Source organism: Phalacrocorax carbo, unplaced genomic scaffold (assembly GCF_963921805.1).
Source record: "Phalacrocorax carbo unplaced genomic scaffold, bPhaCar2.1 SCAFFOLD_220, whole genome shotgun sequence".
NCBI lineage: Eukaryota > Metazoa > Chordata > Aves > Suliformes > Phalacrocoracidae > Phalacrocorax > Phalacrocorax carbo.
This window is the reverse complement of record NW_026990506.1, coordinates 1-15,704: the sequence shown is the minus strand read 5'-3', so window position 1 is coordinate 15,704 and position 15,704 is coordinate 1. Positions and strand designations below refer to the sequence as shown.

Sequence of the window (15,704 nt, the reverse complement as noted above, 5' to 3'; positions counted from 1 at the left end):
AGCCCCCGCCCCGTTAGCCCCCGCCCCGTTAGCCCCATCCCCGTTAGCCCCATCCCCGTTAGCCCCATCCCCGTTAGCCCCATCCCCGTTAGCCCCATCCCCGTTAGCCCCATCCCCGTTAGCCCCCGCTCCGTTAGCCCCATCCCCGTTAGCCCCATCCCCGTTAGCCCCCGCCCCCTTAGCCCCCGCCCCGTTAGCCCCATCCCCGTTAGCCCCATCCCCGTTAGCCCCCGCCCCGTTAGCCCCATCCCCGTTAGCCCCATCCCCGTCAGCCCCATCCCCGTTAGCCCCATCCCCGTTAGCCCCCGCCCCGTTAGCCCCATCCCCGTTAGCCCCCATCCCCGTTAGCCCCATCCCCGTTAGCCCCATCCCCGTTAGCCCCATCCCCGTTAGCCCCATCCCCGTCAGCCCCATCCCCGTTAGCCCCATCCCCGTTAGCCCCCGCCCCGTTAGCCCCATCCCCGTTACCCCCCGCCCCGTTAGCCCCATCCCCGTTAGCCCCCGCCCCGTTAGCCCCATCCCCGTTAGCCCCCGCCCCGTTAGCCCCCGCCCCGTTAGCCCCCGCCCCGTTAGCCCCATCCCCGTTAGCCCCCGCCCCGTTAGCCCCATCCCCGTTAGCCCCATCCCCGTTAGCCCCATCCCCGTTAGCCCCATCCCCGTTAGCCCCATCCCCGTTAGCCCCCATCCCCGTTAGCCCCATCCCCGTTAGCCCCCATCCCCGTTAGCCCCATCCCCGTTAGCCCCCGCCCCGTCAGCCCCATCCCCGTTAGCCCCCGCCCCGTTAGCCCCATCCCCGTTAGCCCCCGCCCCGTTAGCCCCCGCCCCGTCAGCCCCATCCCCGTTAGCCCCCGCCCCGTTAGCCCCCGCCCCGTTAGCCCCATCCCCGTTAGCCCCCGCCCCGTTAGCCCCCGCCCCGTCAGCCCCATCCCCGTTAGCCCCCGCCCCGTTAGCCCCATCCCCGTTAGCCCCCGCCCCGTTAGCCCCATCCCCGTTAGCCCCCGCCCCGTTAGCCCCATCCCCGTTAGCCCCCGCCCCGTTAGCCCCATCCCCGTTAGCCCCCGCCCCGTTAGCCCCATCCCCGTTAGCCCCATCCCCGTTAGCCCCCGCCCCGTTAGCCCCCGCCCCGTTAGCCCCATCCCCGTTAGCCCCCGCCCCGTTAGCCCCCGCCCCGTCAGCCCCATCCCCGTTAGCCCCCGCCCCGTTAGCCCCATCCCCGTTAGCCCCCGCCCCGTTAGCCCCATCCCCGTTAGCCCCATCCCCGTTAGCCCCCGCCCCGTTAGCCCCATCCCCGTTAGCCCCATCCCCGTTAGCCCCATCCCCGTCAGCCCCATCCCCGTTAGCCCCATCCCCGTTAGTCCCCGCCCCGTTAGCCCCATCCCCGTTAGCCCCATCCCCGTTAGCCCCCGCCCCGTTAGCCCCATCCCCATCAGCCCCATCCCCGTTAGCCCCATCCCCGTTAGCCCCATCCCCGTTAGCCCCATCCCCATCAGCCCCATCCCCGTTAGCCCCATCCCCGTTAGCCCCATCCCCGTTAGCCCCATCCCCGTTAGCCCCCGCCCCGTTAGCCCCCGCCCCGTTAGCCCCATCCCCGTTAGCCCCATCCCCGTTAGCCCCCGCCCCGTTAGCCCCATCCCCGTTAGCCCCATCCCCGTTAGCCCCATCCCCGTTAGCCCCATCCCCGTTAGCCCCATCCCCGTCAGCCCCATCCCTGTTAGCCCCCGCCCCGTTAGCCCCATCCCCGTTAGCCCCATCCCCGTTAGCCCCCGCCCCGTTAGCCCCCGCCCCGTTAGCCCCATCCCCGTTAGCCCCCGCCCCGTTAGCCCCATCCCCGTTAGCCCCCATCCCCGTTAGCCCCATCCCCGTTAGCCCCCGCCCCGTTAGCCCCCGCCCCGTTAGCCCCATCCCCGTTAGCCCCATCCCCGTCAGCCCCATCCCCGTTAGCCCCATCCCCGTTAGCCCCATCCCCGTCAGCCCCATCCCCGTTAGCCCCCGCCCCGTTAGCCCCATCCCCGTTAGCCCCATCCCCGTTAGCCCCATCCCCGTTAGCCCCATCCCCGTTAGCCCCATCCCCGTTAGCCCCCGCCCCGTTAGCCCCATCCCCGTCAGCCCCATCCCCGTTAGCCCCATCCCCGTTAGCCCCATCCCCGTTAGCCCCCGCCCCGTTAGCCCCATCCCCGTCAGCCCCATCCCCGTTAGCCCCATCCCCGTTAGCCCCCGCCCCGTTAGCCCCCGCCCCGTTAGCCCCATCCCCGTCAGCCCCATCCCCGTTAGCCCCATCCCCGTTAGCCCCATCCCCGTTAGCCCCCGCCCCGTTAGCCCCCGCCCCGTTAGCCCCATCCCCGTCAGCCCCATCCCCGTTAGCCCCATCCCCGTTAGCCCCATCCCCGTTAGCCCCCGCCCCGTTAGCCCCATCCCCGTTAGCCCCCGCCCCGTTAGCCCCATCCCCGTCAGCCCCATCCCCGTCAGCCCCATCCCCGTCAGCCCCATCCCCGTTAGCCCCCGCCCCGTTAGCCCCCGCCCCGTTAGCCCCATCCCCGTTAGCCCCATCCCCGTTAGCCCCCGCCCCGTTAGCCCCCGCCCCGTTAGCCCCATCCCCGTCAGCCCCATCCCCGTCAGCCCCATCCCCGTTAGCCCCCGCCCCGTTAGCCCCATCCCCGTTAGCCCCCGCCCCGTTAGCCCCATCCCCGTTAGCCCCCGCCCCGTCAGCCCCATCCCCGTTAGCCCCATCCCCGTCAGCCCCATCCCCGTTAGCCCCATCCCCGTTAGCCCCATCCCCGTTAGCCCCCGCCCCGTTAGCCCCATCCCCGTTAGCCCCCGCCCCGTTAGCCCCATCCCCGTTAGCCCCATCCCCGTTAGCCCCATCCCCGTTAGCCCCATCCCCGTTAGCCCCCGCCCCGTTAGCCCCATCCCCGTTAGCCCCCGCCCCGTTAGCCCCATCCCCGTTAGCCCCCATCCCCGTTAGCCCCATCCCCGTTAGCCCCATCCCCGTTAGCCCCCGCCCCGTCAGCCCCATCCCCGTTAGCCCCATCCCCGTTAGCCCCATCCCCGTCAGCCCCATCCCCGTTAGCCCCATCCCCGTTAGCCCCATCCCCGTTAGCCCCATCCCCGTTAGCCCCATCCCCGTTAGCCCCATCCCCGTTAGCCCCCGCCCCGTTAGCCCCATCCCCGTCAGCCCCCGCCCCGTTAGCCCCCGCCCCGTTAGCCCCATCCCCGTTAGCCCCCGCCCCGTTAGCCCCCGCCCCGTTAGCCCCCGCCCCGTTAGCCCCCGCCCCGTTAGCCCCATCCCCGTTAGCCCCCGCCCCGTTAGCCCCATCCCCGTTAGCCCCATCCCCGTTAGCCCCATCCCCGTTAGCCCCCGCCCCGTTAGCCCCATCCCCGTTAGCCCCCGCCCCGTTAGCCCCCGCCCCGTTAGCCCCATCCCCGTTAGCCCCCGCCCCGTTAGCCCCCGCCCCGTTAGCCCCCGCCCCGTTAGCCCCATCCCCGTTACCCCCCGCCCCGTTAGCCCCATCCCCGTTAGCCCCATCCCCGTCAGCCCCATCCCCGTTAGCCCCATCCCCGTCAGCCCCATCCCCGTCAGCCCCATCCCCGTTAGCCCCATCCCCGTCAGCCCCATCCCCGTTAGCCCCATCCCCGTTAGCCCCATCCCCGTTAGCCCCATCCCCGTTAGCCCCCGCCCCGTTAGCCCCATCCCCGTTAGCCCCATCCCCGTTAGCCCCATCCCCGTTAGCCCCCGCCCCGTTAGCCCCATCCCCGTTAGCCCCATCCCCGTTAGCCCCCGCCCCGTTAGCCCCATCCCCGTTAGCCCCATCCCCGTTAGCCCCATCCCCGTTAGCCCCATCCCCGTTAGCCCCCACCCCGTTAGCCCCATCCCCGTTAGCCCCATCCCCGTTAGCCCCATCCCCGTTAGCCCCCGCCCCGTTAGCCCCATCCCCGTTAGCCCCATCCCCGTTAGCCCCCGCCCCGTTAGCCCCATCCCCGTCAGCCCCATCCCCGTTAGCCCCCGCCCCGTCAGCCCCATCCCCGTTAGCCCCCGCCCCGTTAGCCCCATCCCCGTTAGCCCCCGCCCCGTTAGCCCCATCCCCGTTAGCCCCATCCCCGTTAGCCCCCATCCCCGTTAGCCCCCGCCCCGTTAGCCCCATCCCCGTTAGCCCCATCCCCGTTAGCCCCCGCCCCGTTAGCCCCCGCCCCGTTAGCCCCATCCCCGTTAGCCCCCGCCCCGTTAGCCCCATCCCCGTTAGCCCCATCCCCGTTAGCCCCCGCCCCGTTAGCCCCATCCCCGTTAGCCCCATCCCCGTTAGCCCCATCCCCGTTAGCCCCCGCCCCGTTAGCCCCCGCCCCGTTAGCCCCATCCCCGTTAGCCCCATCCCCGTTAGCCCCATCCCCGTTAGTCCCCGCCCCGTTAGCCCCATCCCCGTTAGCCCCATCCCCGTTAGCCCCCGCCCCGTTAGCCCCATCCCCGTTAGCCCCATCCCCGTTAGTCCCCGCCCCGTTAGCCCCATCCCCGTTAGCCCCATCCCCGTTAGCCCCCGCCCCGTTAGCCCCATCCCCGTTAGCCCCATCCCCGTTAGTCCCCGCCCCGTTAGCCCCATCCCCGTTAGCCCCCGCCCCGTTAGCCCCCGCCCCGTTAGCCCCATCCCCGTTAGCCCCATCCCCGTTAGCCCCATCCCCGTTAGCCCCCGCCCCGTTAGCCCCCGCCCCGTTAGCCCCATCCCCGTTAGCCCCCGCCCCGTTAGCCCCATCCCCGTTAGCCCCATCCCCGTTAGCCCCATCCCCGTTAGCCCCCGCCCCGTTAGCCCCATCCCAGTTAGCCCCATCCCCGTTAGCCCCATCCCAGTTAGCCCCCGCCCCGTTAGCCCCCGCCCCGTCAGCCCCATCCCCGTTAGCCCCCGCCCCGTTAGCCCCATCCCCGTTAGCCCCATCCCCGTTAGTCCCCGCCCCGTTAGCCCCATCCCCGTTAGCCCCATCCCCGTTAGCCCCCGCCCCGTTAGCCCCATCCCCGTTAGCCCCATCCCCGTTAGCCCCCGCCCCGTTAGCCCCATCCCCGTTAGCCCCATCCCCGTTAGCCCCCGCCCCGTTAGCCCCATCCCCGTTAGCCCCATCCCCGTTAGCCCCCGCCCCGTTAGCCCCATCCCCGTTAGCCCCATCCCCGTTAGCCCCATCCCCGTTAGCCCCCGCCCCGTTAGCCCCATCCCCGTTAGCCCCATCCCCGTTAGCCCCATCCCCGTTAGCCCCCGCCCCGTTAGCCCCATCCCCGTTAGCCCCATCCCCGTTAGCCCCCGCCCCGTTAGCCCCATCCCCGTTAGCCCCATCCCCGTTAGCCCCCGCCCCGTTAGCCCCCGCCCCGTTAGCCCCATCCCTGTTAGCCCCATCCCCGTTAGCCCCATCCCCGTTAGCCCCCGCCCCGTTAGCCCCATCCCCGTTAGCCCCATCCCCGTTAGCCCCCGCCCCGTTAGCCCCATCCCCGTTAGCCCCATCCCCGTTAGCCCCCGCCCCGTTAGCCCCATCCCCGTTAGCCCCATCCCCGTCAGCCCCATCCCCGTTAGCCCCATCCCCGTTAGCCCCCGCCCCGTTAGCCCCATCCCCGTTAGCCCCCATCCCCGTTAGCCCCATCCCCGTTAGCCCCATCCCCGTTAGCCCCATCCCCGTTAGCCCCATCCCCGTCAGCCCCATCCCCGTTAGCCCCATCCCCGTTAGCCCCCGCCCCGTTAGCCCCATCCCCGTTAGCCCCATCCCCGTTAGCCCCATCCCCGTTAGCCCCCGCCCCGTTAGCCCCATCCCCGTCAGCCCCATCCCCGTTAGCCCCCGCCCCGTTAGCCCCATCCCCGTTAGCCCCCGCCCCGTTAGCCCCCGCCCCGTTAGCCCCATCCCCGTTACCCCCCGCCCCGTTAGCCCCATCCCCGTTAGCCCCCGCCCCGTTAGCCCCCGCCCCGTTAGCCCCATCCCCGTTACCCCCCGCCCCGTTAGCCCCATCCCCGTTAGCCCCATCCCCGTTAGCCCCAGCCCCGTTAGCCCCCGCCCCGCTAGCCCCATCCCCGTTAGCCCCATCCCCGTTAGCCCCCGCCCCGTTAGCCCCATCCCCGTCAGCCCCATCCCCGTTAGCCCCCGCCCCGTTAGCCCCCGCCCCGTTAGCCCCATCCCCGTTAGCCCCATCCCCGTTAGCCCCATCCCCGTTAGCCCCCGCTCCGTTAGCCCCATCCCCGTTAGCCCCATCCCCGTTAGCCCCCGCCCCCTTAGCCCCCGCCCCGTTAGCCCCATCCCCGTTAGCCCCATCCCCGTTAGCCCCATCCCCGTTAGCCCCATCCCCGTCAGCCCCATCCCCGTTAGCCCCATCCCCGTTAGCCCCATCCCCGTCAGCCCCATCCCCGTTAGCCCCATCCCCGTTAGCCCCCGCCCCGTTAGCCCCATCCCCGTTAGCCCCATCCCCGTTAGCCCCCGCCCCGTTAGCCCCATCCCCGTTAGCCCCCGCCCCGTTAGCCCCATCCCCGTTAGCCCCCGCCCCGTTAGCCCCCGCCCCGTTACCCCCCGCCCCGTTAGCCCCATCCCCGTTAGCCCCCGCCCCGTTAGCCCCATCCCCGTTAGCCCCCGCCCCGTTAGCCCCCGCCCCGTTAGCCCCATCCCCGTTAGCCCCATCCCCGTTAGCCCCATCCCCGTTAGCCCCATCCCCGTTAGCCCCCGCCCCGTCAGCCCCATCCCCGTTAGCCCCCGCCCCGTTAGCCCCATCCCCGTTAGCCCCCGCCCCGTTAGCCCCATCCCCGTTAGCCCCCGCCCCGTTAGCCCCCGCCCCGTCAGCCCCATCCCCGTTAGCCCCCGCCCCGTTAGCCCCCGCCCCGTTAGCCCCATCCCCGTTAGCCCCATCCCCGTTAGCCCCCGCCCCGTCAGCCCCATCCCCGTTAGCCCCCGCCCCGTTAGCCCCATCCCCGTTAGCCCCCGCCCCGTTAGCCCCATCCCCGTTAGCCCCCGCCCCGTTAGCCCCATCCCCGTTAGCCCCCGCCCCGTTAGCCCCATCCCCGTTAGCCCCATCCCCGTTAGCCCCCGCCCCGTTAGCCCCATCCCCGTTAGCCCCATCCCCGTTAGCCCCATCCCCGTCAGCCCCATCCCCGTTAGCCCCATCCCCGTTAGCCCCATCCCCGTTAGCCCCATCCCCGTTAGCCCCCATCCCCGTTAGCCCCATCCCCGTTAGCCCCCGCCCCGTTAGCCCCATCCCCGTTAGCCCCCGCCCCGTTAGCCCCCGCCCCGTTAGCCCCATCCCCGTTAGCCCCATCCCCGTTAGCCCCCGCCCCGTTAGCCCCATCCCCGTCAGCCCCATCCCCGTTAGCCCCCGCCCCGTTAGCCCCATCCCCGTTAGCCCCATCCCCGTTAGCCCCCGCCCCGTTAGCCCCCGCCCCGTCAGCCCCATCCCCGTTAGCCCCATCCCCGTTAGCCCCATCCCCGTTAGCCCCCATCCCCGTTAGCCCCATCCCCGTTAGCCCCATCCCCGTTAGCCCCCGCCCCGTTAGCCCCATCCCCGTTAGCCCCATCCCCGTTAGCCCCCGCCCCGTTAGCCCCCGCCCCGTTAGCCCCATCCCTGTTAGCCCCATCCCCGTTAGCCCCATCCCCGTTAGCCCCCGCCCCGTTAGCCCCATCCCCGTTAGCCCCATCCCCGTTAGCCCCCGCCCCGTTAGCCCCATCCCCGTTAGCCCCATCCCCGTTAGCCCCCGCCCCGTTAGCCCCATCCCCGTTAGCCCCATCCCCGTCAGCCCCATCCCCGTTAGCCCCATCCCCGTTAGCCCCCGCCCCGTTAGCCCCATCCCCGTTAGCCCCCATCCCCGTTAGCCCCATCCCCGTTAGCCCCATCCCCGTTAGCCCCATCCCCGTTAGCCCCATCCCCGTCAGCCCCATCCCCGTTAGCCCCCGCCCCGTTAGCCCCATCCCCGTCAGCCCCATCCCCGTTAGCCCCCGCCCCGTTAGCCCCATCCCCGTCAGCCCCATCCCCGTTAGCCCCCGCCCCGTTAGCCCCATCCCCGTTAGCCCCCGCCCCGTTAGCCCCCGCCCCGTTAGCCCCATCCCCGTTACCCCCCGCCCCGTTAGCCCCATCCCCGTTAGCCCCATCCCCGTTAGCCCCAGCCCCGTTAGCCCCCGCCCCGTTAGCCCCATCCCCGTTAGCCCCATCCCCGTTAGCCCCCGCCCCGTTAGCCCCATCCCCGTCAGCCCCATCCCCGTTAGCCCCCGCCCCGTTAGCCCCATCCCCGTTAGCCCCCGCCCCGTCAGCCCCATCCCCGTTAGCCCCCGCCCCGTTAGCCCCCGCCCCGTTAGCCCCATCCCCGTTAGCCCCATCCCCGTTAGCCCCATCCCCGTTAGCCCCCGCCCCGTTAGCCCCCGCCCCGTTAGCCCCATCCCCGTTAGCCCCATCCCCGTTAGCCCCATCCCCGTTAGCCCCCGCTCCGTTAGCCCCATCCCCGTTAGCCCCATCCCCGTTAGCCCCCGCCCCCTTAGCCCCCGCCCCGTTAGCCCCATCCCCGTTAGCCCCATCCCCGTTAGCCCCCGCCCCGTTAGCCCCATCCCCGTTAGCCCCATCCCCGTCAGCCCCATCCCCGTTAGCCCCATCCCCGTTAGCCCCCGCCCCGTTAGCCCCATCCCCGTTAGCCCCCATCCCCGTTAGCCCCATCCCCGTTAGCCCCATCCCCGTTAGCCCCATCCCCGTTAGCCCCATCCCCGTCAGCCCCATCCCCGTTAGCCCCATCCCCGTCAGCCCCATCCCCGTTAGCCCCATCCCCGTTAGCCCCCGCCCCGTTAGCCCCCGCCCCGTTAGCCCCCGCCCCGTTAGCCCCATCCCCGTTACCCCCCGCCCCGTTAGCCCCATCCCCGTTAGCCCCCGCCCCGTTAGCCCCATCCCCGTTAGCCCCCGCCCCGTTAGCCCCATCCCCGTTAGCCCCCGCCCCGTTAGCCCCATCCCCGTTAGCCCCCGCCCCGTTAGCCCCATCCCCGTTAGCCCCATCCCCGTTAGCCCCCGCCCCGTTAGCCCCCGCCCCGTTAGCCCCATCCCCGTTAGCCCCCGCCCCGTTAGCCCCATCCCCGTTAGCCCCCGCCCCGTTAGCCCCATCCCCGTTAGCCCCATCCCCGTTAGCCCCATCCCCGTTAGCCCCATCCCCGTTAGCCCCATCCCCGTTAGCCCCCATCCCCGTTAGCCCCATCCCCGTTAGCCCCCATCCCCGTTAGCCCCATCCCCGTTAGCCCCCGCCCCGTCAGCCCCATCCCCGTTAGCCCCCGCCCCGTTAGCCCCATCCCCGTTAGCCCCCGCCCCGTTAGCCCCCGCCCCGTCAGCCCCATCCCCGTTAGCCCCCGCCCCGTTAGCCCCCGCCCCGTTAGCCCCATCCCCGTTAGCCCCCGCCCCGTTAGCCCCATCCCCGTTAGCCCCCGCCCCGTCAGCCCCATCCCCGTTAGCCCCCGCCCCGTTAGCCCCCGCCCCGTCAGCCCCATCCCCGTTAGCCCCATCCCCGTTAGCCCCCATCCCCGTTAGCCCCATCCCCGTTAGCCCCCATCCCCGTTAGCCCCATCCCCGTTAGCCCCCGCCCCGTCAGCCCCATCCCCGTTAGCCCCCGCCCCGTTAGCCCCATCCCCGTTAGCCCCCGCCCCGTTAGCCCCCGCCCCGTCAGCCCCATCCCCGTTAGCCCCCGCCCCGTTAGCCCCCGCCCCGTCAGCCCCATCCCCGTTAGCCCCCGCCCCGTTAGCCCCATCCCCGTTAGCCCCCGCCCCGTTAGCCCCATCCCCGTTAGCCCCCGCCCCGTTAGCCCCATCCCCGTTAGCCCCATCCCCGTTAGCCCCCGCCCCGTTAGCCCCCGCCCCGTTAGCCCCATCCCCGTTAGCCCCCGCCCCGTTAGCCCCCGCCCCGTCAGCCCCATCCCCGTTAGCCCCCGCCCCGTTAGCCCCATCCCCGTTAGCCCCCGCCCCGTTAGCCCCATCCCCGTTAGCCCCATCCCCGTTAGCCCCCGCCCCGTTAGCCCCATCCCCGTTAGCCCCATCCCCGTTAGCCCCATCCCCGTCAGCCCCATCCCCGTTAGCCCCATCCCCGTTAGTCCCCGCCCCGTTAGCCCCATCCCCGTTAGCCCCATCCCCGTTAGCCCCATCCCCGTTAGCCCCATCCCCGTTAGCCCCATCCCCGTTAGCCCCCGCCCCGTTAGCCCCCATCCCCGTTAGCCCCATCCCCGTTAGCCCCATCCCCGTTAGCCCCATCCCCGTTAGCCCCCGCCCCGTTAGCCCCCATCCCCGTTAGCCCCATCCCCGTTAGCCCCCGCCCCGTTAGCCCCATCCCCATCAGCCCCATCCCCGTTAGCCCCATCCCCGTTAGCCCCATCCCCGTTAGCCCCATCCCCATCAGCCCCATCCCCGTTAGCCCCATCCCCGTTAGCCCCATCCCCGTTAGCCCCCGCCCCGTTAGCCCCCGCCCCGTTAGCCCCATCCCCGTTAGCCCCATCCCCGTTAGCCCCCGCCCCGTTAGCCCCATCCCCGTTAGCCCCATCCCCGTTAGCCCCATCCCCGTTAGCCCCATCCCCGTCAGCCCCATCCCCGTTAGCCCCCGCCCCGTTAGCCCCATCCCCGTTAGCCCCATCCCCGTTAGCCCCCGCCCCGTTAGCCCCCGCCCCGTTAGCCCCATCCCCGTTAGCCCCCGCCCCGTTAGCCCCATCCCCGTTAGCCCCCATCCCCGTTAGCCCCATCCCCGTTAGCCCCCGCCCCGTTAGCCCCCGCCCCGTTAGCCCCATCCCCGTTAGCCCCATCCCCGTCAGCCCCATCCCCGTTAGCCCCATCCCCGTTAGCCCCATCCCCGTCAGCCCCATCCCCGTTAGCCCCCGCCCCGTTAGCCCCATCCCCGTTAGCCCCATCCCCGTTAGCCCCATCCCCGTTAGCCCCATCCCCGTTAGCCCCATCCCCGTTAGCCCCCGCCCCGTTAGCCCCATCCCCGTCAGCCCCATCCCCGTTAGCCCCATCCCCGTTAGCCCCATCCCCGTTAGCCCCCGCCCCGTTAGCCCCATCCCCGTCAGCCCCATCCCCGTTAGCCCCATCCCCGTTAGCCCCCGCCCCGTTAGCCCCCGCCCCGTTAGCCCCATCCCCGTCAGCCCCATCCCCGTTAGCCCCATCCCCGTTAGCCCCATCCCCGTTAGCCCCCGCCCCGTTAGCCCCCGCCCCGTTAGCCCCATCCCCGTCAGCCCCATCCCCGTTAGCCCCCGCCCCGTTAGCCCCATCCCCGTTAGCCCCATCCCCGTTAGCCCCATCCCCGTTAGCCCCCGCCCCGTTAGCCCCATCCCCGTTAGCCCCCGCCCCGTTAGCCCCATCCCCGTTAGCCCCATCCCCGTTAGCCCCCGCCCCGTTAGCCCCCGCCCCGTTAGCCCCATCCCCGTCAGCCCCATCCCCGTTAGCCCCATCCCCGTTAGCCCCATCCCCGTTAGCCCCCGCCCCGTTAGCCCCATCCCCGTTAGCCCCATCCCCGTTAGCCCCCGCCCCGTTAGCCCCATCCCCGTTAGCCCCCGCCCCGTTAGCCCCATCCCCGTCAGCCCCATCCCCGTCAGCCCCATCCCCGTCAGCCCCATCCCCGTTAGCCCCCGCCCCGTTAGCCCCCGCCCCGTTAGCCCCATCCCCGTCAGCCCCATCCCCGTTAGCCCCCGCCCCGTTAGCCCCATCCCCGTTAGCCCCATCCCCGTTAGCCCCCGCCCCGTTAGCCCCATCCCCGTTAGCCCCATCCCCGTTAGCCCCCGCCCCGTTAGCCCCCGCCCCGTTAGCCCCATCCCCGTCAGCCCCATCCCCGTCAGCCCCATCCCCGTTAGCCCCCGCCCCGTTAGCCCCATCCCCGTTAGCCCCATCCCCGTTAGCCCCCGCCCCGTTAGCCCCATCCCCGTTAGCCCCATCCCCGTTAGCCCCCGCCCCGTTAGCCCCATCCCCGTTAGCCCCATCCCCGTCAGCCCCCGCCCCGTTAGCCCCATCCCCGTTAGCCCCATCCCCGTTAGCCCCCGCCCCGTTAGCCCCATCCCCGTTAGCCCCCGCCCCGTCAGCCCCATCCCCGTTAGCCCCATCCCCGTCAGCCCCATCCCCGTTAGCCCCATCCCCGTTAGCCCCATCCCCGTTAGCCCCCGCCCCGTTAGCCCCATCCCCGTTAGCCCCCGCCCCGTTAGCCCCATCCCCGTTAGCCCCATCCCCGTTAGCCCCATCCCCGTTAGCCCCATCCCCGTTAGCCCCCGCCCCGTTAGCCCCATCCCCGTTAGCCCCCGCCCCGTTAGCCCCATCCCCGTTAGCCCCATCCCCGTTAGCCCCATCCCCGTTAGCCCCCGCCCCGTTAGCCCCATCCCCGTTAGCCCCCGCCCCGTTAGCCCCCGCCCCGTTAGCCCCATCCCCGTTAGCCCCCGCCCCGTTAGCCCCCGCCCCGTTAGCCCCCGCCCCGTTAGCCCCATCCCCGTTAGCCCCCGCCCCGTTAGCCCCCGCCCCGTTAGCCCCATCCCCGTTAGCCCCATCCCCGTCAGCCCCATCCCCGTTAGCCCCATCCCCGTCAGCCCCATCCCCGTCAGCCCCATCCCCGTTAGCCCCATCCCCGTCAGCCCCATCCCCGTCAGCCCCATCCCCGTTAGCCCCATCCCCGTCAGCCCCATCCCCGTTAGCCCCATCCCCGTTAGCCCCCGCCCCGTTAGCCCCATCCCCGTTAGCCCCCGCCCCGTCAGCCCCATCCCCGTTAGCCCCCGCCCCGTCAGCCCCCGCCCCGTTAGCCCCATCCCCGTTAGCCCCATCCCCGTTAGCCCCATCCCCGTTAGCCCCATCCCCGTTAGCCCCCGCCCCGTTAGCCCCCGCCCCGTCAGCCCCATCCCCGTTAGCCCCATCCCCGTTAGCCCCCGCCCCGTTAGCCCCCGCCCCGTTAGCCCCATCCCCGTTAGCCCCCGCCCCGTTAGCCCCATCCCCGTTAGCCCCATCCCCGTTAGCCCCCGCCCCGTTAGCCCCATCCCCGTTAGCCCCATCCCCGTTAGCCCCATCCCCGTTAGCCCCATCCCCGTTAGCCCCCGCCCCGTTAGCCCCCGCCCCGTTAGCCCCATCCCCGTTACCCCCCGCCCCGTCAGCCCCATCCCCGTTAGCCCCATCCCCGTTAGCCCCATCCCCGTCAGCCCCATCCCCGTTAGCCCCCGCCCCGTTAGCCCCCGCCCCGTTAGCCCCATCCCCGTTAGCCCCATCCCCGTTAGCCCCCGCCCCGTTAGCCCCCGCCCCGTTAGCCCCATCCCCGTTAGCCCCATCCCCGTTAGCCCCATCCCAGTTAGCCCCCGCCCCGTTAGCCCCATCCCCGTTACCCCCCGCCCCGTCAGCCCCATCCCCGTTAGCCCCATCCCCGTTAGCCCCATCCCCGTCAGCCCCATCCCCGTTAGCCCCCGCCCCGTTAGCCCCCGCCCCGTTAGCCCCATCCCCGTTAGCCCCATCCCCGTTAGCCCCCGCCCCGTTAGCCCCATCCCCGTTAGCCCCATCCCCGTTAGCCCCCGCCCCGTTAGCCCCCGCCCCGTTAGCCCCATCCCCGTTAGCCCCATCCCCGTTAGCCCCATCCCAGTTAGCCCCCGCCCCGTTAGCCCCATCCCCGTTAGCCCCATCCCCGTTAGCCCCCGCCCCGTTAGCCCCATCCCCGTTAGCCCCATCCCCGTTAGCCCCCGCCCCGTCAGCCCCATCCCCGTTAGCCCCCGCCCCGTTAGCCCCATCCCCGTTAGCCCCATCCCCGTTAGCCCCATCCCCGTTAGCCCCATCCCAGTTAGCCCCCGCCCCGTTAGCCCCATCCCCGTTAGCCCCATCCCCGTTAGCCCCATCCCCGTTAGCCCCATCCCCGTTAGCCCCCGCCCCGTTAGCCCCATCCCCGTTAGCCCCCGCCCCGTTAGCCCCATCCCCGTTAGCCCCATCCCCGTCAGCCCCATCCCCGTCAGCCCCAGCCCCTCCCCGCGGGGGGTCGAGGCGATGGGTGCCCCCCACCCCCGGCTGAGCCCCCCCCCCCCCCCCAGGCCCTGCAGGCGCCCGCGTGCCACGAGAACATGGTCAAGGTCGGGGGCTACGTCCTGGGGGAGTTCGGCAACCTCATCGCGGGGGACCCCCGCTCCAGGTAGGGGCGTTGGGACCCCCCTCTGGGCAGGGGCGCTGGGACCCCCCTCCTGGGATGGGTGCTGGGACCCCCCTCTGGGCAGGGGCGCTGGGACCCCCCCTCCTGGGATGGGTGCTGGGACCCCCGCTCCAGGTAGGGGTGCTGGGACCCCCCTCCTGGGATGGGTGCTGGGACCCCCCTCTGGGCAGGGGCGCTGGGACCCCCCTCCTGGGATGGGTGCTGGGACCCCCCTCCGGGTAGGGGCGCTGGGACCCCCCTCCGGGTAGGGGCGCTGGGACCCCTGACCCCCCGCCCCCGTGTCCCCCAGCCCCTGGGCGGGGTGTGGGGGTGCCCCTGACCCCCCGCCCCCGTGTCCCCCAGCCCCTGGGCGGGGTGCGGGGGTGCCCCTGACCCCCCGCCCCCGTGTCCCCCAGCCCCTGGGCGGGGTGCGGGGGCGCCCCTGACCCCCCGCCCCCGTGTCCCCCAGCCCCTGGGCGGGGTGTGGGGGTGCCCCTGACCCCCGCCCCCGTGTCCCCCAGCCCCTGGGCGGGGTGTGGGGGTGCCCCTGACCCCCCCGCCCCCGTGTCCCCCAGACCCTGGGCGGGGTGTGGGGGTGCCGGGGCGCCCCTGACCCCCCGCCCCCGTGTCCCCCAGCCCCTGGGCGGGGGTGCGGGGGTGCCGGGGCGCCCCTGACCCCCCGCCCCCCGTGTCCCCCAGCCCCTGGGCGGGGTGCGGGGGTGCCGGGGCGCCCCTGACCCCCGCCCCCGTGTCCCCCAGCCCCTGGGCGGGGTGCGGGGGCGCCCCTGACCCCCGCCCCCGTGTCCCCCAGCCCCTGGGCGGGGTGCGGGGGCGCCCCTGACCCCCCGCCCCCGTGTCCCCCAGCCCCTGGGCGGGGTGCGGGGGCGCCCCTGACCCCCCGCCCCCGTGTCCCCCAGCCCCTGGGCGGGGTGCGGGGGTGCCCCTGACCCCCCGCCCCCGTGTCCCCCAGCCCCTGGGCGGGGTGCGGGGGTGCCCCTGACCCCCCCGCCCCCGTGTCCCCCAGCCCCTGGGCGGGGTGCGGGGGTGCCCCTGACCCCCCGCCCCCGTGTCCCCCAGCCCCTGGGCGGGGTGCGGGGGTGCCCCTGACCCCCCGCCCCCGTGTCCCCCAGCCCCTGGGCGGGGTGCGGGGGTGCCCCTGACCCCCCGCCCCCGTGTCCCCCAGCCCCTGGGCGGGGTGCGGGGGTGCCCCTGACCCCCCGCCCCCGTGTCCCCCAGCCCCTGGGCGGGGTGCGGGGGTGCCCCTGACCCCCCGCCCCCGTGTCCCCCAGCCCCTGGGCGGGGTGCGGGGGTGCCGGGGCGCCCCTGACCCCCCACCCCCGTGTCCCCCAGCCCCTGGGCGGGGTGTGGGGGTGCCCCTGACCCCCGCCCCCGTGTCCCCCAGCCCCTGGGCGGGGTGTGGGGGTGCCCCTGACCCCCCACCCCCGTGTCCCCCGGCCCCTGGGCGGGGTGTGGGGGTGCCCCTGACCCCCGCCCCCCGTGTCCCCCAGCCCCTGGGCGGGGTGTGGGGGTGCCCCTGACCCCCCGCCCCCGTGTCCCCCAGCCCCTGGGCGGGGTGTGGGGGTGCCCCTGACCCCCCGCCCCCGTGTCCCCCAGCCCCTGGGCG

At 73.1% G+C, this 15,704-nt stretch overlaps 1 protein-coding gene across 1 annotated transcript in view; it reads left to right on the top strand.

The window, feature by feature from the left end:
* The window catches only part of LOC135311373 (AP-2 complex subunit alpha-2-like), a 30,552-nt gene extending 16,418 nt beyond the window's left edge, over positions 1-14,134 (top strand). Inside the window, exon 6 of the mRNA XM_064440507.1 lies at positions 13,986-14,134. Coding sequence (XP_064296577.1) covers positions 13,986-14,087 — 102 coding nt within the window. The 3' untranslated portion in view covers positions 14,088-14,134. The remainder of the gene's footprint in view (positions 1-13,985) is intronic.
* The last annotated feature ends 1,570 nt before the right edge of the window (positions 14,135-15,704 follow it).